This window comes from Lissotriton vulgaris, chromosome 2_2 (assembly GCF_964263255.1).
Source record: "Lissotriton vulgaris chromosome 2_2, aLisVul1.2, whole genome shotgun sequence".
NCBI classification, from domain to species: domain Eukaryota; kingdom Metazoa; phylum Chordata; class Amphibia; order Caudata; family Salamandridae; genus Lissotriton; species Lissotriton vulgaris.
The window spans coordinates 111553374-111577022 of NC_141688.1; the positions used below are offsets into that span (position 1 = coordinate 111553374).

The 23649-nt window shown below is 45.9% G+C and overlaps 1 protein-coding gene across 2 annotated transcripts in view; it reads right to left on the reverse strand.

Moving 5' to 3' along the window:
* DAPK2 (death associated protein kinase 2) overlaps positions 1-23649 on the reverse strand; it is a 640584-nt gene that overhangs the window by 510155 nt on the left and 106780 nt on the right. For both annotated transcript variants that reach the window (XM_086959404.1, XM_086959403.1), the window contains exon 2: positions 5842-5940. In XM_086959404.1, coding sequence (XP_086815530.1) covers positions 5842-5918 — 77 coding nt within the window. In that variant the 5' untranslated portion in view covers positions 5919-5940. The remainder of the gene's footprint in view (positions 1-5841; positions 5941-23649) is intronic.

Genomic DNA, 23649 nt, shown 5'->3' on the forward strand with positions numbered 1-23649 from the left:
ATATGTGGACCTGCATGTCTTTCTCTTTCTACTGCTTTTTTGGACTATCACTGATCAACACAAATGCGCACTGAACTTCAGCTGTTCTTTTTTGGCACCACCACATTGGGTGAACCCCACAGTATTGGACCAGTGGAGCGCTCAATGATGTTATGCTTTAATAGTGTTTCTAGTTCTTTCTTAATGACTTCCTGTAAGTGAAAAGCATTTCAACAGTATCACTGTGCAACAGGGTGAATGTCTACATTAATTTGAAGCTGCACCTTCATTGTCCTAAGTTTCCCTAGTCCATGAAACCATTTTGGGAATCGAATCACTATTTCAAAATGAGCATTTAAGTTTTAGTTAATCAAAATCAGTCCCATGTCAGCAGCAGTATCAAAACTTTATAAGCATGCACTCGATGATGCACCTTGGAGGACATGAATTGGCACTTGCACTGTTGTTTTCTTGTGCCAAATGGTCCCTACAAAGGATCCTTTACTTTGCAAGGGTATAGAAGATTCCAAGGTGTACACCTTTGTTTTGGACAGTGTAAGATAGTATAGGAGATAGTTCTTTGTACCTTTCTGTCAGCATCATGTTTATCGACGCACCACTGTCTCTCATTAAAGTTGTAAGTCAACTACTCACCGTGAGCATAATTTTAGGACAATGTCCAAAGGAACCTTGTTGCTTCATGTGGCAAATCTCTTTAGATTTGTTTTTTTCTTTGCAAGTGGACAATCCTACATGCACACGTCAGTCAATGCTGTCACCATAATTGTGCATCCATCTTCCTAATGGTCACTCAATGATGACGTTAACGAGCCTTAAGAAGAGGAATTTGAAAACAATCAACATTGTTTCATTTCCACTTGCCTTAGCTGATGTTGCTGTTGGCATTGTGGGATTGGCTAGAGTGCTTCTGGAACTTTCTGCGGTCCATCTTCTCAGCTCTACGTGACAGACTTGGTTTTTCTTTTACTTTGCAAACCGTTATGAAATGGTTTTCTTTCCTGCAGCCTTTGCATATCTGTCCGATGGAGGGACATTTACCTTCATGTGGAAAGGAAAATCCACAGAGAAAACACAACTTCTTTTTCTTCAGAGACATCACTCTGTGGGCCTCTGACTTGTGTTTCTGCTTACTTTTCATACTCAATGCTGATTCATTTTGGGTTGTTTCAGCTTCCATATCAGCAGCCTGTCAATCAGTGTGTCCCTCCATTCTTGCAGCCATGAGCACTTTCTCCAAGCTTAGCATTTTTCACAGAATGCGTCGTCAGAATGATTCGGAGAGGCAACAATTTATACCTCTAAGACACATGGCTGCTTCATCATTGAATTCTCTCAACTTTCAGTGCTTTATAAGTGTATCAAGGCTCTCAACAAAGTCATCCATAGTCTCACCAGGTTGTCGTCTTGCTTGGCTGAAGGTGCACCTTTCATAGTTGACATTCGGCATCAGATTGAACTTGGCTACCTGCGTCTTCTTGATTTGATGATATGATACTTCATCAGTTTGTGATATTTTCTTCATCAATTCTTTTATTCTGTGAAGTTCTATAAGTATTAAGTATTTGATGATCTTTTTGTCATCTGCTTCTTCTATGGCATCTTTTAAGTAATCGAACATGTCGATCCAGGTAGTCCATCTAGATCCAATATTCTGCTTTTTGGCCATATTGAATGGAGGTGGTGGGTTCAGAAACATAGCAGCATCGTACTTTGAGCTGTTTCCTATGGAAATTCAGAGTATATGCTGTTCAGGCATCGTTTGGCTTTCTAAGTCTCTTGGCCAGGCAGCACCTCTGTAAACATATGCCTGCTTACCAGTACATGGGTTGTCGCGCCCGAGCTGAGGTTGGCGAGATCCATCTTCTTTCTTCTCTGTCAGTAATTGTTTTGCTTCTTGCACGTGCTCTCGGCTTTATGCATTGTACCTGGCTGCCCCTGCCTTTAGCATTTCTTTGTGCCTGGTCGCCTTTGACTTTAGCGCTTTCATCCACCTGGCTTGTCACTGCCTTTAGCGTCCTTTAGCACCTTTTTCGAGGGCCTCTCAAAAGCTGGCATTGCACATTGACTCCACCGCTGCGCTTCATTGGTCTTCGTAGACCGGTTCTTGGGGTGCGCGTGGCACTCACAAACAGTTTCTGAACCATGGCAAACTCTCAGGGAGAGCAGTCTTGTATTCTTGGGGTTCACATATCCCCTACTCCAGAGCCAGCTGTAGCGTCATGTACTGCCCTGGAGCATGTAACAGACCACACCACACACAGAGCTCTGTTTTTCATGTCTTTATTCTTCTACATGCAACCATTAACGGAACATACTGCGTCACAAACTTTATTAATCACACCCAGCCACACCCAACAGATGATCAAATACTCGTAAAATGTACAAATCCTGAAATGAATGAATTAAGTAGTTCACACCTATCCAAGGTTTTATAAGATCACAACGCTGGTGGATTTTAAAGTCGACCAACCACTTATTTAGGTTTTAGGTGAAAGAGATCATCAGTCCTTTGAAAGGTGATGACACATGCAAAGAGTTGTAAGGTTCTGAATCAGTGGCATAGTTAGACCTACTGCCAGCCACGGCAGCCCCTGAGTTTGCCGCCCAGTGCAGGTGAAAGTGGGGGGTGGCGGCAGACTGATGACTTATTCCGGGGAGGTGGAAGGGGGGAGGTGGTAGTTTTCAGACATCTTGTTCTTGGGGGGCGGGGGGATGATGGCAGTCGACAGACACGACTTGCTCACCTCTGTGGCCCCCAAAAAGAGTGCCGCCTGGGGCAGACCACCATCCCCCTGCCCCACTTAGCTACGCCACTGGTCTGAATTGTCATACATTAGATCCACCACTGCCCCATGCACCATGATGTAACATTACCCAATACAAAATAATTCTACTCCAGTGGGTACAGAATACAAAATGGTGCAATGTTGAGAAGCTTTGCATAAAAGCCACATACTTGTGCTTTAACGATAAACCACAACGTAGTACTCATTCATCTCAGTTGAGCCAACTGGACCTAAGATCAACATTAAATGAGCTGCAAAAGGAAAATTAGTTTTCTGTCAGCTAGAGTAGCACAGAGTCATCTGGTACCAGAAAAATCATTGGTCAACGTTGGTGGGGTAGAGGGAGATTCACTCCCCAGCTGTTCCAGAGAAAGCAGATCGTTCTGAAGACAAACCTGTCTTAGACTTAATCAGATTTTGCAGGATTCTGACCTGCCTTTCCTTTGCAGCATCCATATTTGAGGAAACATATTTTTTCTCCAGTCAAAAATGTCTGACTCATATGAAATATTTGGTAGCACTCTCAGAGAATGACAGAAACTCCTTTAGGTGACCTGAAGAAGCTTTAGGTCCTGCCTCACAGAATAGCTAGACATGGATCCTATGTAGGAGATGGATAGAATGGGCATATTCACTGCTACAGTACTTCTACTGCGCATGGAAAGGAGTTGAGTCAGGATACTGGCAATGGCACCATGAGTTATGCTGGGGACTGGCAATGAGGGTGGCCCGGGCACTGAGGTCACTAGTACTGATATTGCATGAGATTATTGACAATGACTGTGCATGGTATTGCTTTCAGGGCAAGGCAACCAGATGCACCCAATAGTAAAACAATCTTCTAGTTAGATAGACTTTATACTGAGTCAAACCACTTTGCCATAGGCGTGCAGAAGAATTGATGGATACCACTACCATGAAACCATGCAGTGGGGAAGACCAACCACATGTGTGTGGAGATGATGGTCAATCAAAATGGTCAGTGTCTGTAGTTTAGAAACTTATCATGGAATTGTTCTAGAACATAAGGGTGGTACAGATCCCACCTGGGAGAGGACTCACGGATCAATAGCTGCAGCAAGGCCAACAACAGCAAAGCTCCAGCAAAGGCAGAAGGTAAAGAAGAAGAAAAAGGCAGGAGGATTGTGAGGAGTAACTCAAGAATGACGAACAAGATCTGAGCTGAATGACAAGGAACCAAGTCTGCCTAAATAATGCAGGGAGCAGGTAATACTTTTCAAGTTATATATTGCATATTATTTTAAAACACAAATGCATACAATCTCACTTATATGAAGCAATTAATATAACATCATGACCACAATGCAGTGTTGTGTGGGCAGACGGATTATAAACACTAGCAGCAATAAACTAACAAATGCAAATACCCTGAAAGAAAAGAAATCTAAAAATGAAAATACACAATAAGATCTTCAAACAGGTCACTGTCAGATACTGCAAAATAAGAGCACAAAGGCCCCAAAATATCCAGTGCATGTCTGGAACATGGCCACTATATATCCAATATGTTACAGACAAAAACCAATAATGAATGAGATGGGAGACAAATACCATTTCTAAAAGGAAGCTTAACAAATGTGGAAGGAAAAAGGATTTCTGTGTGAGGATGGGTTTAACTAAAGCAAGATACCAAAACATTGAAAGGAACCCGCTTGGACGAAAATATGTAGAACTGAAGTTTAAATGAAGTAAATAAAGTCATCACAATAAATCAAGAAACCCAAAAATAGTATGATTTATTAAATATTACACAAAGCAAAACCTCTACCGAGAAGGTCAAATCAGAACAACTATCACACTTAAAAAAGGTCTTCATATGAATCCATTCAGATTGGCCCTGTACCACAATGTTTACACACTTGAACATTGTATTGACCACTGGAACAGAGGTGGGGACCAGTCCATACCTCATGCTGCTCTTAAGGGCCTTGAAGTGTGGCCCGAAGGCGACATATATTAATGACCCACTATTCAACAGTGATGTATCAGGTCTTTAATCTGCCCGCTTAACATCCCTGGTCCTACCCTGAAGACAGGATCCTAGGGCTGGCTAGCAGTTTTGTGGCAGAACAAGTGTAAAGTTCAAGAGAAGCTACCGTACTAGATTACTGTGTGAGTGGTGGTAACCATGATGTACCAACAGTCCTATTGGTAAGAACTGACATAAGTTATGTTATGTTATGTTAGCTGGTGTTTTATTGAGCGCTCAGCTACTCTAGCAGAGTGTCCCGGCGCTATCAGACCCATAACAGCAGAGCCCCGGCGAAATGGAGGAGACGTATTGGCCGAACAGCCACGTTTTGAGCTCCTTTCTGAACGACATTAAGCGCTCACTCTTTCTTAAGGACAGTGGGAGGGCATTCCAGGCCCGGGGCGCAAGATATTTAAAAGTGTGAAGTACGAGTTTAAAAAGTGCTTGGGAAAGGTAACCTTTGTAACAAAATGTAATATTTCGGTCATTGATTTCATACATTAGAAAAAGCCATCCGGTGGGTACCACTCACACCCAAATATCAGAACTCCAAATCAGATGTGTTGGATGCCATTAACCTTTTTTCGAAGTGTGCCAATACCAGCTTGGAAACGAAATAAAAAATAACATATTGAACCTTCTAGAACTCTACCTAAACTTCCACCATTTCCCTTATAAACTGGGATAGCGAAAGCCCCCTACCTGGGCTGTCTGCACATTTGCAACCTAACCGTAAATGTCAGTCCACGGAGTCAACCTATAGGACTCTGCATTGCAGTTCACAAGGAGTCCACTTCAACAAAGCATAATGTTAGTCCTGCACATTAAATAGCACATATTATAAGACTTTTTCCAAGTGTTCCTTTAACAAAATACTCCAAACCTGAGTAGATGATTCCCAAATACTAATTCATTTTGCATTAAAAAAAGGATTAAAAATACAACAAGCATTTCCCATATTGCATTCAACAATTGCAAAGCCATCGATCAATGCAGGGTTCTGTATCAGCGCCACTATAAAGGCTACAGTCCATTGAATGATGAGCGCTTAGTGAACTGTACCTTCCCAGCTCCTCTCCTATCTCGTACAAGTCTTCCACCTTCTGCTGTTTGAACACCGCCATAGCTGGACTCCTCATTGATGCTCTGAGTTGGTTGCACCTAGAACAAGGACCAAGAGGTTAGTTAGGTCTTCCACCTGCCTGTCAATCAATACCACAGCCACCAACACGACAGGCCCACATATTCAATGGCCCAGTTGTAAAGTCAAATTTTACAGCAACCAGGACAACTTGAGCCGAGGACTTTGAGGGTGGAGGTGCCCACACATTTAAACTTTGTTTCAAAATGTCAGATAGCTCGGCCATCTCTGTATTCAGTTAGGATGACTTCCAGAAATGCATTCACTGAAAGAGTAGAGATCAGCTGCACAGATATGAAGCACACGGTGACGGCTGCTAGGGAACAATGGCGGCAGGGTGTGGGGGATCAGAAAAAAGCACCAAATAAAAAACAACTTACCTGCCGAACGTCGGCTGCTGCCTCTCCTCCGTCTCCCTCTGTTACTGGCTCCCGGCAGCACCCAGGCTCCCCTAGCCAATCACGACGCTGCTGTCACCAATATAACAGCAGCGTCGTGATTGATTTGGCACTCAGACAGGGGAGTGGGAGCCTGTGCATGTTCTCCCCCAGGCTGTGCAATACATGGAAAATATATGGAGAACATGCTCAGTGTGCATGACTGTTCAGCCAGCTCAAGGCGGCCGGCCCAATAGTCATGCGCACTTAAGTGCACCAACCACTCCTCCCCCTGCTGGCTGTGACGACAGTCGAGCCCTGCCACATAAAACTGCCTCAGTACGGAAAAATAAAATGATAACATTGTGATATTTCCTTTTTGCACTGCTCAAAGAGCAGTGGGGCTGCGCTCCTCCACCTTAGCGGAGGTTCTGCTGCTGGAAGCACAAAGTGAAAAAAAGCGGTGTGGGGCTAGTAAGCAGCATAGCATGAGACAGGCAACTGGGAAGATACAAATGTTTGGAAGAAACACCACCCAACTTAGAGTATAGTAGATTCCCTATCAGGATCGCTAACTTCAGGTCAATAAACAATCAAGCACAAGGCCCTGCAAAAGTTCACGGGTGTCGCCCACATTTATTTAGAAGAATGGGTATAATAAGGGTAAATCATGAAGGGAAGTACGGTGTGCATGAGGGCCAGTTGGGTACGTAGGACTCAGAAGTCGACCTGCGTTATTGTGTACAGATGTGGCATCATATGGGTCAATTCAACAAAGCACACGGGGGCTCAAGCCGGTGATAATGGATACCACCTTACTTACTCTGCCTTGTTCTTATACAGAATGTGGAATGTACACATGGGGAATAAGTATCTGAGAGCCTTGAAGGTACCAGTTTGAGAGACACGGTTGGTCTTTGATATCAGTGACCTCAGTCTCTTTCTTCTCTGTCTGCCAAAATATTGATGTCTGTCCCTCAAGTCTCATGTAAGTTTTACAGAATCTTTGTCCCGCCTCTATAACTGGCCACTGCTCTGTCTGGATACAGAGACTGTCCTCTTTGGAAGGCAAGAGATGGAAGGAAGGGTGCTGTTGTCCTTTTGACTCCACCCAGTGGCACACAATCTGTCATAATATTGCAGGGCATTGTCTCACTTTGCTTTTTCAGTAGATTTTCCGCATGTTTCCACTGCAGACATATTCTGTTTTTTGAGGCGTATGTCAGCTAGTCTGGGGAGACAGAATTTTGCATAGATTGGAAACACTGTACAAGGAAACGTGAGTTCTCGAGGCTGGCGTGGTCAACCACCTGTCACTCAGGAAAACAGGGGCTCGCGGTCAGTGTCCTCGTGACTGCTGCTGACGACCCTGGGACCTCCATTTTCACTGCTACCAGGGCTAGTCTGATGCACAGCCTTTACCCATGAGGGCTGCCCTGCATGCCAGTGCCAGTGCCAGTGCTGGAGTGCCAGGGTCTCGTCTGGACTAGGCTGACCCTGCTGTGTGCTACAGTGGGCGGATGAAAACTATGAATGACACAACACAGACCAATGGAGGTAGAAGGCAGGCAGAAGGCCATTTTAAATAGATTATATATGTATTCTTTAAGTAAAATGATAATTCTCCAGTGAAATGGCTGGACCCACCAAGAGGCAAATCTACTCGTTTACAGCATGTGTTAGCGGGGCACATTCATACCAACAGAACCAAACTGACCCTGCGATTCTCCCTGCGCATTTCCGCAGGATGCAACCCATAGCTAGTGTCAGACCAAAAAAAGAATAGTACTCACGGAGAGGGGTACAGCCACAAGGAAATAAAAAGGAAGAAGAAAAAAGAGAGGGTGACACAATGAATCAGTCTAAAAAAATAGCAAGACAAAAGGAGTAGATGGAAAGAAGAACAAGCACTGGCAGAGCCAATAGGTTTCACCTATGCAGGAGCTATTAGCTTTGCCAATGTATTTTAGCCATGTTTTACACCAGCGTGGCTGCTATTCAACATGGCTAAAAGTTTGTGAGGGTAGATGAGAGTAGTGAGTGGATTGACGTTCGAGTGGAGTGGAGTATCGTTGAGTGGAGTTTCGTAGAGAAGAGTGTTGTGGATTAGAATAGAGTGGTGTGTCGTGAATTAGAGTGAAGTGTCATTCATTAGAGTAGAGTGATGTAGAGTGGAGTGATGTAGAGTGGAGTGGAGTGGAGGGGCATAGAATGTAGTAGTGTATTGTGGAGGGGTGTAGTATGGAGGGGAGTAAAGTATCAGAGAGAAGTGCTGGAGAGTTTCTTAAACTATCATAGAGTGGAGCAGTATGGAGAGGAGTAGAGTGGGCTGGCGTGGAGTGGAGTGCCGTAGAGTTTAGTAAAGTGGCATAGCGTAGAGTGGAGTGTCATACAGTGGAGGGTCATAGTGTTGTGGAGTGGTACAGAATAGTGCAGAGTAGAGCATCATGTATAGAGTAGAGGGCCAAACAGCAGAGTTTTGTAGACTGGTGTAGGGTGGCGAAAAGTGTTATAGCGAGTAGTAAAGAGTCATAGAGTTGAGATGAGTGGAGTGCCGAAGAGTGGAGTGGCGTAGAGTGAAGTAAAGTTTCGTAGAGTGGTGTGGTGTAGCATGGAGGGGTGAAGAGTGGAGTAAAGTGGCATAGAGTGTTGTAAATTGGAGTGGTGTAGAATGGCATAGAGTGTTTTGGAGTGCCTCGGAGTGTCTTAGAATAGAATGTTGAAGAGTGGAGAAGAGTGTCGTGGATTGGAGTGGCGTAGAGTGTTGTGGAGCAGAGTGGAGGGGCATAGAGTGAAGAGACATGGATTGGAGTGGAGTGGAGAGGTGTAGCATAGAGTGGAATAAAATGTCAGGATGGAGTGATGTAGGGTCACAGAGTGGAGTAAAGTGGCGTAGAGTCATAGAGTGCAGTGTCATAGAGTGAGAGGCCATAATATGACAATCCATTGTTTCTAATAGTACCGTACCAACTTCAAGTAGGGAGGCGCCATTGTGAGTTGTTGCGCTATTGCAAGTGGTCATAACAGTAGAGTGAAGTGGCGTAGAGTGTAATAGAGTGAGTTGAGGGGCTTAGAGTGGAGTGGCATAGAGTGTCATAGTGGAACGGACTATAGTGTCATAAAGTGGAATGTCATGGAGTGTCATAGGATGCAGTGGAGTGTAATAGACTGATGTGTGAAAGAGTGGAGTGTTGTAGAGTGCAGTGGAGTGGATGTAGTAGAGTGAAGTGCCATAGAGTGGACTGTTGTATAGTGGAGTGGCGTGTCATAGAGTGGAGTGTTGTAGAGTGGAGCAGAGTGGCATAGAGTGAAGTGGCGTAGAGTGGAGAAGAGTGGCGTAGAGTATTTTAAAGCGAAGTGGCATAGAGTAGAGTGGCATAGAGTGGAGTAGAGCAGAGTGGCATAGATTGGAGTAGAGTGCCTTAGAGTTGTCTGTTGTGGAGTGGAGTGGCGTAGCAAAAAGGAAAGTACATTGTTAGTGTGTGTTGTGGAGGGAGTGGACTGGCACAGAGTGGTGTAAAGTGTCATAGAGTGATTTTCAATTGAAATGGCCATTACATTTGCACACACATACAGTTTTATTGATAAAAATATACAGCGCACAAACGATAATGTGTGGAAAAGGCATCACCAAGTATGTTGATTTGTTTTGATCATATTAAAATATTTGTTTTCAGCACACTTCAGAAGTACAAAAGAAATGTGCTATGTTTGTGCTGTACTAATAGTGATATATTCTGAAATAGTTGCACTGTTCATTTCCAGAAATTTAAATTTTGTTGTGTGCTATTAAAAATAACATCCTACAGCCATTCATCTCATATGGGTACCCAACAGAATTGTCACATAAGTTCTCTCCCTTTGAAGTGAGAGAAAGAAAAGTAAACACCAATCTCCTTCGGAAAACAGAGCCTGACATTTGATCTCTGTCTTTGAATGCACAGCAAATGTGACAAGATAAGAACAAAATGGAAAGGCATGTTTACAAAAAGTGAGAACTCGTGGACATTTTCTTTGAAGAATACAACAGGCTATGCTCTAAGGGATAGACTAACTCAAGCCGGACTAACTAAATTAAATAAATGCACCAAATAGAAAGCAAGCAAGTGTGACTTACAAAGCCAATGATTAGCAATGGGAGTAATGAAGTCCCATGGAGGCATACCGAATGTCCCTAAGATGTCTTTAGCAAATCAGACAGCTGAGCTGTCTAGTAGGCTTCGACATAAAAAGGGGTATGGAGTTTCCCCAAAAGGTAAAAACAAAAGATTAAAAAAAAGAAATAAGGGGACAAGGGAGCAAGGGAAACCACCACATTACAAATCAATACATACACATGGGAACGGAATAAAAAATGTGAAGTAAGGTGCTGTGGTTTGACTGAAGGCCGGAATATGAAACCATATCTGTGTAATCAGTATACATGTAGATCGGAATTGGAAGTAAACATTTAACACGTAGAAGGTACATCTGTCAAATACCAGAGTGAGGGCAGAGTAACAACTACAGCAGCCTTCTTAAGACTTCCATTGAGCATGATTCAAGAAGAGATGCCAACCTAACAGCCATAAGCTTAGCATTCGTAACAACGACAGAAGTCAGGAGAGAGAAGTGAAAACACAAAGATGGCCGTTGACCTTCTCTAGATGAATATCATTGTTACTGAAGGCAGAAAAACTGACGTCAGGAACAAAAGACTTTGCTATATCCTTATTACCTTAATTTAATAATCTGGTTTTGTGGTGGTGCTCGGATACAGGGTCTCCATTACCCAAAAAGGCGTATGATACAAAAGCATAGGCATAAAAAGCAATCATGACCTACTACGTGGAGCTGGGTGGTGTAAGCCTACAAGGAAGGTTTTTGAAACAGTCTGACGCACACAGATCTGTCCTGGGGCACAGATTGCCATGTTTGGGATGCGCCTGTTTTACGCCCTCCTATAAGTCCAAATAAAACACTTCCAAACAACTTAAGAAGCTGTAGCAAAGTAATTACTTCATGTAGTCTCTAATTTGGATTTAAAAAGCGAGTTGATGCTTGAAATATCCTGGGGAAGAGCCATGACACTTTTCTGAGAACAAATTTAGGAGTGATTGGACCCAGCTTCCTTGGCACCAGGGCACTCAAGGGTTACTGCGCTCCAAACGCATCAACTGGAGTGTTAAACACTGGGGTCCTGGGGCCTCAGTACTGGTTGACCCAAAACGGGATAACTAAGTACTCCTCTCTAGCACTTGACTCTCTCAGGGTAGGAAGACAGAGCAGTTTAAGGCTTACTCAAGGGGGTAAGGTTAGACATTCAGAATACAGTGCATACTGTACTACCAGCTGATAAAATCAATGCCCAGTCAGTGCTTTACTTTTTATAAAAGAAAAGTACTTTAATACACACAACAGAATTATACAACACATAAAACAAGGATAAACAGTGAAACCTAGATGTCTCTACAACCTTCTGGGCCAGAGTTCTGACCCCAAACAGGATTATAGCACCTAGACGCCAAGCACTAAAAAAAAAAACACAGTTAACATGCAAACACAAAATTAGCATTGCATATTAAAAACCATGTTGCACAGGATTGCTCTAATTCGCTAGAGCCTTGATATCAATCTTTGGATTGAAAGGATATAGGTTCAGCATATGATGTTAAGTCGTGGTTTTTGATCAGCCCCATAACCCCCACCCAAAGCAACAGAAGTGCCCTCCTGCCCTGAGTGAGAACACTGTTCTAGTGGTGTCAGAGATCTGACCACAGGTGCCGGATGTCTTGGCATAGTTTACTGGAGTCCCACTAGTCCAGTAGCTACTGGCTAGCTGTAGGAGGGTAGCAGCTGGACAGAGTGCCAGTTAACCATGATAACCCCAGAGATCACAACAAGAAAGGTGGGGGCCTGTTTCACTGGCCTCTATTCCCCAGCTACTGCTTGTACGGGCTCCCTCAAACTCCTAACTTTAAGACTTTCCTTATTCACAGAAGGCATTTAGGAGTCCTAACGTTAGGACTCCTAACTTCTGTGAATACCGAAATGAGGAAGTGCCTTCTGTGAATGCTAAAATGAGGAAGTGCCTTCTGTGAATGCCAAAATGGTAGTAAGTTTAGGATTTAGTCTCAAGTTAGTTCTGTGAATGGGGCCCTAAGATGGCAAGTACTATAGTTGCACAACTATACAGGGTGCCCAACCAATTACGCTGCCCTGAACCAGGAAGGACTCGCTTCTTGTGGCGGGAGGCGATGCTGAGAACACTGGCCCAATGCGGAGGCAGGGGAGAGTTACGTGGAGAAGTGGCTCAAGACTGCTCCTAATGACTTCTAAATTTGTGTTCATGCTAATAAAGGGGCATTTCCTGAGACACCTTTTGGGGAGTATCATGACTATTTGCACACAGCTACGACGCCAGACGTGTTTTAAGTTGTGTTCTTCAGCTTCTTCTCTCGAGAAATAATATGTAGTTGTAGTTGTAGTTGGAATCCTTATTGCCACATAAGAGGTACCTCGAAAATGTCATCTCTTTTAGCTATTGTATTGATGCAATGCAATAGGTCTCACATTTACGCGAGTTTAAGCTATTGGCATTGTAAATGACAATGCCTTTTATTTATATTTTAAAAACAAAAACAAAAAAAGGCATTATCGTTTACAATGCCAATAGCTAAAACTCACGTAATTGTGAGACCCCCCATCCCCCATCGCGATTTCACAAATTGTTTCTTTTGGTCATCCCAGCAGGTGTCTATCCCAGCAAGTGTCAACGCTCAGTTGTCCCAGTTTTTGGAATCTAACAATTTGCTGCGACGGTCCCAAATGGGGTTTCGCCCTGGCCAAGGTACGGACACCGCCCTCCTCGCCGTCATCGAGGAGGCAAGGTGCATTTTGGATTCAGGGGGATCAGTGGCAGTGATCCTCCTGGACCTCAGTGCAGCCTTTGACACGGTGAACCACCGTGTCCTGCTCCATCGGCTGGCCAGGGCAGGTCTCGGGGGCACAGCGCTGACTTGTTAGAGTCATTCCTGTCGGGCCGTTCGTTTCAGGTCTGGGATGGCAACTCCCGTTCTGACTCTTTTCCTCTGACAAGTGGGGTTCCCCAGGGTTCCTCACTGAGTCCCACCCTTTTTAATGCCTACATGGCCCCTTTGGAGGATGTAGTTGCCCCCATTTAGCATTAAGATTGTGAGTTACGCGGATGACACGCAACTGGTCGTCTCGCTCTCACATCTGGATCAATGCCCAGATAATCTCCTGCACTGCCTCCAGAAAATCCACCTCTGGATGTGCGAATCCTCACTCAAACTCAACGGGTCCAAAACAGAAGTTATGCTGATGGGCAAGAAATGGTCAGCAATTCCATCATCTGTTTGGCCCGATACCATGGGTGAGGTGCCCCCCCCAGAAAAGAAATTAAGAGTCTGGGGGTCTGGCTTGAACCGGACTTATCCATGAAAACCCAGGCTACTAAAACAGCCGGAACCTGTTTTGGACTTATGCGATCAGTCCGCAAGATCCTTCCTCTGCTCCCCCCTCTTTCCAGGAAACTCCTGGTTCAAGGACTGGTTCTTGCACGACTGGATTACAGCAATGCTGTCTATTTAGGAGCTCCTGAAGCTACTCTGGGCAAGCTACAACGAACCCAAAATGCAGCTGCTCGGATGCTGATGGGCCTTCCCTCCAGATCCTCCGCCAGACCAGCACTTAAGGCGCTCCACTGGCTGCCAGTGCGAGAGAGGATCGAGTTTAAGGCTATGTGCATCGCTCACAAGCTCCTCAATGGACAAGGCCCTTCGATCCTAGGAGACATGGTTACCCTGTACAAAGCCTCGAGATCTCTGCGCTCGGACAATGAGCGACTGGCGAATATCCCTAAGTTTAGGAGGGCACGTACCGGAGGTCGCCGCTTCTCAGTAAAGGCGGCCACCCGCTGGAACTTGCTCCCCCGCAGTATGCGGTTGGAACCCTGCTACCTGCGCTCTCGCAAGCAGCTCAAAACTCTGCTTTTCCCTAAATAAAAAGGTTTTTTTCCCCTCTCCCCTCTCAGCCAACCTTACAGGTCTTACAGCGCGGGGATGCCTCCGGGTCACCAGGCGCTTTACAAATCCTTGAATAAATAAATAAATAAATCTCGACTACTCACGCTCCTTCACATCGCGATGGCCCATCCTCCCACCTTCCATCTGGGAAAGCAGCCCATTGTTTGGTTGCCCAATCCATCATAATGCATCCTCATGACACAGCATTCTTTTACCCGAGTGTCTCAGCTTCAGCAAGTTCAACTATTTACACATACAGCATTGTTTTATTTCCTTTTATGTTGGGATGTTGCTTAAACAGTTCGATGCTTTGGGCGGCCCCCATCCGTCCAACGTCACGCGTGTGTGGAGGCCGGCCGGGGGCCTGCCGAACCTCACCCACTCATTATTTCATCCACACCGCGGCGGAATTTGTGCCACGGTCAACGGGTTAATTTGAATTAGCATTTAGTTTGTTACATCTAGGAGGGCAGAGCTGACACTGAGACTCGAACCGTGGTCCCAAAGTTGGCAGCTCTGTATTTTGTGCTACATTCAGCCACATTCAGCACCAACTATAAAGTTTGATATGTTTAATGGTGGTCAGAAGGGGCGGAAATTTGGCATTTGCAATGTAATAGGTCTCGCAATTACGTGAGTTTTAGCTATTGGCATTGTAAACGATAATGCCTTTTTTTGTGTTTGTTTTTAAAATATAAATTAAAGGCATTGTCATTTACAATGCCAATAGCTTAAACTTGCGTAAATGTGAGACATATTGCATTGCAAATGCTTGTTTTTTTAATGCTTTATGAAAAAGCATTACAATATAGCTGCTGTGCATGCGTGTTCATGTACAGAAGACATCTGGGGAAAAAACACTGGCAAAGCCATGAGGTAAGTGCTCAGAATCCAAGGCCATACCTAGGGGCTTCGCCAAAGGTTCTTTGAAAAATGTACATGTCAAGTCAAGTCAAGTCAGAGAATTTATATAGCGCACTACATACCCAGAGGGTCTCAAGGCGCTAAGGAGGGGGGGGAGGATTACTTGTCAAATATCCACGTTTTAAGTTGTTTTCTAAAATCTAGGTGGTTCTGGGTAAGGCGAAGGTGAGTGGGGAGTGAGTTCCAAGTTTTAGCAGCCAGGTAAGAGAAGGATCTGCCTCCCATGGTGGTCTTGTTGATGCGAGGTACAGTGGCGAGGGCTTGGCTGGAGGAACGTAGTTGGCGGGAGGGGGTGTAGAAGGACAGTCTTGAGTTGAGGCATTCTGGTCCAATGTCGTAGAGTGATTTGTGTGCGTGGGTTAGCAGTCGGAAAGTGATTCTCTTATTGACGGGTAGCCAGTGGAGGTCTTTCAGGTGACCAGAGATGTGTTCGTTGCGTGGGATGTCTAATATGATTCTGGCTGAGGCGTTTTGGATTCGTTGGAGTTTCTTTTGGAGTTTAGCGGTAGTGCCTGCGTAGAGGGTGTTTCCGTAGTCCAGTCGGCTCGTGACTAGAGCATGGGTGACTGTTTTCCTGGTTTCGGTGGGGATCCATCGAAATGTTTTTTTGAGCATGCGAAGAATGTTGAAGCAAGATGAGGATACGGCGCTGACTTGTCTGTTCATTGAAAGTGAAGAATCCAGGATAACGCCTAGGTTCCGTGCGTGGTCTGTCGGGATGGGTGCTTTTCCAAGGGCTTCCGGCCACCAAGAGTCGTCCCATGCAGAGGGGGATGTACCTAGGATGAGGACTTCTGTTTTATCTGAGTTCAGTTTCAGACGGCTGTGTTTCATCCATTCAGCAACTTCTTTCATTCCTTCGTGTAGGTTAGTTTTGGCGGTGCTGGGGTCCTTGGTGAGAGAAAGGATCAGTTGAGTGTCATCCGCGTAAGAGATGATGTTGAGGTTGTGTTGGCGGGCGATGGTCGCGAGGGGGCTCATGTATACGTTGAAGAGGGTGGGGCTGAGAGAGGATCCTTGTGGTACGCCACAGATGACTTCGGTGGCCTCGGACTTGAATGGTGGAAGGCGGACTCTCTGGGTTCTTCCGGTGAGGAACGAAGTGATCCATTCAAGTGCTTTTCCATGTATTCCGATGTTGGTGAGGCGTTGTAAAAGGGTGCTGTGGCAGACTGTGTCGAATGCTGCAGAGAGGTCGAGGAGGATGAGGGCGACTGTGTCTCCATTGTCCAGTAGAGTTCGAATGTCGTCTGTTGCTGCGATGAGGGCGGTCTCAGTGCTGTGTTTTGCTCGGAAGCCAGATTGTGAGGAGTCGAGGGATTTGTTGGCTTTGAGGAAAGCGGCGAGCTGGTTGTTGACAGCTTTCTCGATTACTTTGGCCGGGAATGGAAGGAGCGAGATGGGGCGGTAATTTTTGAGTTCGGTGGGGTCCGCTGTGGGTTTTTTCAGAAGGGCGGTGAGTTCAGCGTGTTTCCAGTTTTCCGGAAAGGTGGCGGAGTTGAAGGAGCAGTTGATGACGTCTCGGAGGTGCGGTGCTATGACGGAGTCTGCTTTGTTGAAGATGTGGTGAGGGCATGGGTCTGTGGGGGATCCTGAGTGGATGGAGTTCATTAGGCGGATAGTGTCCTCAGTGGAGATTGGGTTCCAGTCGTTGAGGGTGTTCGCGGGGGGAGAGTGTTCAGCATGTGGTTGGGTGGGTTGGGCTCCGGGTTGGTTGTCGAAGCTGTTGTGGATGTCTGCAATCTTGTTGTGGAAGAATGAGGCTAGGGAGTCGCAGAGGGCTTGAGAGGGGGTGATGTCGTTGGAGTTGGCCGAGGGATTGGAAAACTCCTTGACGATGTTGAAAAGTTCCTTGCTGTTGTGGGCGTTGTTGTCAAGTCGATCCTTGAATGCTGTTTTCTTGGCCTTTCGGATTAGTTGGTGGTGAGTGCGGGTGGCGTTTTTGAAGGCGTCCTTGGTGCTGGTGGATGGGTCTTTTTTCCACGCTTTTTCAAGGGTGCGGCAGAGTTTCTTGGACTTCTTAAGATTATCGTTGAACCATGAGGCCTTCTTGTTGCCAGGTTTGCTTTGACGTTTTTTCAGTGGTGCTAAGGTGTCGGCGGTGTTGGATAACCATAGGGTGAAGTTGGCGGCGGCTAGGTTTGGGTCCGAGGAATGGGCTGGGGGGTTTAGAAGAAGCGATGAGGAGATCTGGTCGGTGGTGATTTTGTTCCAGTTTCTTTGCAGAGTCGGTTGGAGGTGGTTGGTGGGTTTGGGCTTGTTGTAGGTGAAATGAACGCAGCTGTGGTCAGTCCAGAGGAGATCCGTAGTGTGGCTGACGGAGACATGATTGCTGGAGGTGAAGATGGGGTCGAGTGTGTGACCTGCGATGTGGGTGGGGGAAGTGACCAGTTGTTTAAGTCCGAGGTTGGCGAGGTTGTCCAAGAGGGTGGTGGTGTTGCGGTCGTTGATCTTTTCGATGTGAAAGTTGAGGTCTCCCAGGAGGATGTATTCTTTGGAGGGGAGCCCGTGTGGAGTGATGAAGTCCGTGATGTCTTCACTGAATTTTGCGCGGGGTCCTGGTGGTCTGTAGAGGAGGGTGCCTCTGAGTGTGGGTTTGGGGTCGATGTGGATCTGGAAGTGAAGGTGTTCGGAGTTGGCGAGGTTGGCGTCAGAGCTGGTTGAGATACGGATTGATTTCTTATGGACGATAGCGATTCCTCCTCCTGTGTGGCTGGTACGGTCTTTGTGAGTGATCTTATAGTCTTCAGGGATGGCAATGGTGATGTCTGGGGCGGAGGAAGCGTTCATCCATGTTTCCGTTAGGAAGGCGACGTCCGGGGAGGTGGTATCTAGTAGATTCCATAGGTCAATGGCGTGCCTGTGGACTGAACGGGTGTTGAGAAGGATGCATTGTAGGTGGTTGGGGTCGGGAGTCAGTGGTGTGGTCGTAGCGGAGATGTTGTCGGTACCGCTGAATTTGCAGGAGTAGCAGGAGAAAGGTCCGTGGGTTTGTCCAGGGGCGGCTTGGACGCAGTTGGGGGCGCGACCGGGGTTAAGGGCTAGGAGGGAGGCGGCATTGTAGGTAATGCGGGAGGGCTGGGCAGCGCGAGGGGCAGGGGGTCTGGCGCTGGGCGCGGTCCAGGCGCGGACGGGCGTAGACGGGCTTACCTTTGGCGCACCTTCGGCGTGGCCGAAGCGCGTGGACGCTGCGCGTGGGGGCATCAGGCATAAATGAAGTGTGGAGGGGCGGAGCGTGGGAGGGGCAGCAGGGAGGCGGTAGTGTGGCTGAGGGGTGGGTCAGGGGAGAACAACAACAACAAAATGGAGGGTCCGAGGGAAGGCAGGCAGGGGCAACACAGACAATGAAAATGCAGCGAGTTAACAGCAAGCGCAATCAGAGCACAAGCGCTGGTGAAACAAACCCAAACACTGATGATAAATTGAGCAGTAGTCAGGATAATGCATGCACAGACAAGCCAACAGTGAAACCAATAGCCTGAGCGAGGTCGCGCTGCGAGAGGCAGGTAATTAATTAAAGCGCTATGCGAGTGAGGCTGTAGATTTGATACCTGCAGGCTTAAATATTTGTGCGCTTGACACTCCTGACAGATAAAGAACAGGACAGTGTGGGCTGTGATCTGCAGCAAACCTCAGAATCCATGGCCGAGAGGGTTTGAATGCATGAGAGTGGGAGGAACACTCCTTGCTTAATATCTTTGTCATTTTTTCTAAATTAGATGATATATTAAAGTTCTAAATCCTAATATCTGGCAAACTGATAATATCACGTTTTGTTACGCAGTCATAAGGCTTTGTTTAACTTATTTTACCTTCTTACCCACACCCCTCCTTGGTGTGTTTGTCCTTATCCTCGTTCAGGTTTGTCATGAGGTTGTCCTGCCCTCATTATGATACCACCTGCATAGCTGTCATCCACCCTCCTCTTGTCTCATATGACTTTTTTTTAAATCAAAAACACATTTCTTTTACACACACAGTATTATATTTTGAGGGCCATGGGGCAAACAGGGTTTACTGGGACCAACCATAGAGGATAAGACCTTTTCCTCCTGAAGCCCGACCTACTATGGATCCGGAGCAATTGGGCAAAGTACCCTTTCAGCACTTGACTCTTAGTCCTAGTGTGGGTCGAGCAGGCCAAGGCTTCTCGAGGGGTAGGGAGATGCAGGTTGGTGGAGACCAGCTTACAACTCATAAATCAAAATACAGCAGCAGCAGCAATAAATGATCATCTAGTTAAACACTTGCTTTAATAAAAAAAATAAGTATTTATGTTACAGATATGACCACAGGGGGAAATACAACACTCACAACCAACTTACACAGTCCCTTGAAGTCAGGGCTCTATTATTTCTTGGGAGGTTCCCTGAGTCTCACTCCCTCCTAGCTCTAGCAGTAGTGATTATTCCCCATTCACTATAGGCAACATTTAGGTGAAGCCCCACTGGTAGTCTGAGTCTCAGGCTACGACTCTGTATTAAAGTCTGAAGTGTTCAAGCACGAAGTGCTACTTGGCGGGCAGGTTCCCCCCACTTGCCCAAAATCAATCTTACCCACACCTGCAAGACCGGCGTGACCAGAGTCCCTGAGCGTGCCACCTCTGCAGTCGCTGCAGCAACTGTCTCCGGTAAGTGCGCTGCATGTAGCCCAGGTAGGCTGCGCTCAGCGGTCCTCAAGTTCCTAGCACGTGGTTGTGCAGCCTCATGACCAGAGGTTCTTTCTGGCTCTTCCAACCTGGATAAGATCTATGGTCCTTTCGACAGGCGGGATGGGGGCGTGTGAAAGTCTGGACGCTGATCCTCAGTCACAGTGACGATACTGACCAGGTGAGACTACTTACTTGGTCATGGGGGCCTCTTCTAGCATCCGAGGTGTTGTGAGGTTACATAGGCTCCGGGAACAAACTCTTCCATTTACATGCTCACGTTTAAAATTGACAACTTTTTAGATGATGACTTAAACACACATTTGCTTGTGAGGCCTCATGAGATCATGCACTCATAAATGGTTTTCTTACAGTTTCATCTCTTGGTAGGCATATTATCTGGCCGTAGAATATTCAGTACAAGGACTTAGTACACTGCACAAAATATTGTTTGTTTGTCCGTTCAGCGACAGCTCTTGGCGCATAGAATAAACAATGACAGTAGGATCGGGACTCAGGCACGGAACAAATGGGTCCAGTTTAATATACAAACTGCTCTACGTCTCTATCCTTCATGGCATAGGGTGTTGCTAGCTTTCCCACACACACAGTCTAGTGAGCCACTTGTATGGCAACCTCTTTGTGTCGGCCCCTCATGGCACATGCAATTGCTGGCTCCTCCCTGCACATGGGTGATGACCTGGTCAGTGCAGCAACGATCATGGTTCACTACTTAGTAGCCCTCCTTTGGCATACAGGGTGGCCAAATTTCTCTGCACACAGGCAACAACCCGATCGGTGCAGCAGCCGTCTCCTCACACCTTGCTAAAGGAATCCACTCAACAGGATTCCCCACCAGACCACACTCCCTCCAGCGCTCTCCTTTCCCACATTGGTCTCAGCAAGCAGGCAGGTCCTGGTGCTCCAGGCTCCAGGGCAGGTGGTCTTATTTTCCTGGGTGATGCTCCTTACTCATCTGAGACTAGCAAGCCTTGGCCATCAGTCCTGAGCACAGGCAGAAGTCTTGCAGAGCCTCTCCTCCTTGCACAGCCTGATTGGCAGCTTGACAGTTGAAAGATTTTTAGGGTCTTGAGCTCCCCTACTTATAGTCCATTTTAAGACACCAAGGGCCAGATGTAGGTAATCCCAGATTACCGATTCTTAAATACCGAATCATACCGATTCGGTATTTAAGAACTGGCAATCGGGATGTAGGTATTTTTACCGATTCAATTACCGAATCGGTAAGATTCGGTAATTACCAAATCGGTATTTACCGATTCGGTAATTGCCATTGATTCCTATGGCTTTGAGGCCCACAGGAATCAATGTCAATGTAAATACCGATTCAGTAAAATTACCGAATTTACAAGGGGGACAGGGTGTCACTTTGACACCCTTTTGCACCCCTGATTCTGGCTTGTGTGCAATGTGACACACATACATGCCCTTAGGGCATGTATGTGTGCCACATGGCACCGGTGTACATGCACAGATGTGCATGAACACAGAAATTCATTATTTACCACCAAGTATTATTTGGTGGTAAATAACGCATTCCTAAGGGCCTGTGGCACTGTTTTCAGTGCCACCTACATCTGGATTTACAGAATCTGTAAATTTACCGATTCGGTATTTTACCAAATCCGTAAATATACCAAATCTGTAACTTTACCGATTCTGTAAATTCAGGCCCCCTACATCTCAATATCCAAATACCGGTCGGTAACGGCCGAAATCGTCCGTTACCGACCGGTATTTGGCGACCTACATCTGGCCCCAAATGTGATTTAGAGTCTGAGCCTTTGAAGTTTATGTCCCAACAATTATTTTATTTCATATTAGGAACAATATGTACATGTGTGTCAGGCATGCAGTTGAAGCTATGCACTCAAATAGGAATAGCAGTGAGGGTCCCTAGCAAACAGTGATCAAAACAAAATGTTGCAGCAGAAAATTGACTTCAGTAATCTTCCTTCAGTCAGTGCTAGGAGTGGACAGACAGTTCAGACCTAAATCAAAGGAGTTGCGTTTGAGAACCCTGCATCAGTACATAAATATTTCAAATATGCATGTGTCCTCATTTACTCCACGTTCTGGTTTGCAATGATTATATAGCGAAAGAGTGTTCATGTGTTCCACGATACCTGAGGTAATCTAAGTTCATGTTCTGGTCTGTCTAAGCATTGGGAGTTTGTTATGACCAATGAGACACTGTAGCTAGCTCGGTAAGGGGATTTTGGGTACTGAGGTGAGTTTTGGGCCATCCTAATTCACAGAGGTTCCAGGTCTCTATGCACAGTTCTGTAGGAGAACAGAATTCCCGCTACAGTAGTATAAGGCGAGTCTGGGTACAGTAAAACACAATTATAACAGCTACAATAAAAATGTGCATGTCCAACTATACAAATATAGGCTGCAAACAGTGCTTAATTTGAGCCAGTGGTTTCCAGTGCTCGGCACCGCCACTTAATTGTCAACACCAGCTCCTATGACAGTCTGCCACATGGTGGTGCTGTTTGTGTAATTTAGAGATGAGCATAACAACAGGTGTTCATTAATTCAATCAACATTAAAGAGAGCTAATACCTGTCGTCCAAGACGCTCTTATAGCTTTGGGAACCTGAAATATTCTCACGCTTGTAGGAGTGTGGTAGTTTGTAGTTGTGTAAGTACCGTTGATGGCAGCTCTTGCAGGGGCATTGGCTTGTGCAAGCTACAGTGGTCTACTGATGAGGGCCCTGACACTTATGTGTTTACAAATTAAGCACTGGCTGCAAATGTACAAAAAACCCTATATAACAAAACTCTAATTGCATATTCCTAACAAAGAAATATATTGAACTATGATGCCAAGCAATCCCGGAAATAAACTTTTCAAAAATTTAGCAGAGTTCTGATGGTCTCAAAGCTTTTGGAACACAGCTCTAATGTCACAAAGCTTGTCAAATAAGACACAAACCTAACACAATATGCATACAGTAGTGCCGTCACAAAGATTTCGCACACAAGTACTGCTGGCCATCACAACTGATGAGCAAGAGAATGATGAAATGGAGAAATTTTGCAATATTCACCCCAAAATGTTTACTTTGTCAACAGCTGATAATGGTTAAACTTCATGACCCACATGCTTCCAAAACATCTAATCAGCACAAAGAACACACTGTTCTCGTGATCCTAGAGGCTCATAAATACCAAAAGAGCACAAAGAACAAAGAAAAGCAACAATAATTGCAGTTAACGATATACACTCTATCTGCAAATAACAGGTGTCAGTGACTCAGAGTTAACATATCTCAGAGAGGTAGCCCTCTCCGGGTGCAGGAAGAATAAGGGCTTGTAAGCGTCCCACTTTGGATGCATCTGCAACAACAGGGTCCACGCAGTCCCAGAGTCAAAAGATGCGCAGTGAACTGAAGCGAAGCTCCAGCTCATATGCCAAAAGCCAGGTAAGTGGGCAGACGTCCACTGCCAATCAGTGCCCAGGACAGTGAAAATGGTCCGTCATGTAGCTCAAACTGGGTCAGACATTCTAGTTCATCGTTTTTCGCCCACCATGCCACTCCAGATAGAGGTTCAACTCATGTACATTAGTATTGCCCCTGCCCCTCCTAGAGAGAGTCTACCCCGAAATACCAGGCGGGGCTATTTGGGCCTCGTTAGTACGATGAAGCTTGTGTCCTACTGCACAGTGAGCACAAGAATCACCTCTGAGCATACCCATCACCAGCCCATACAAGTGCAGAGGCG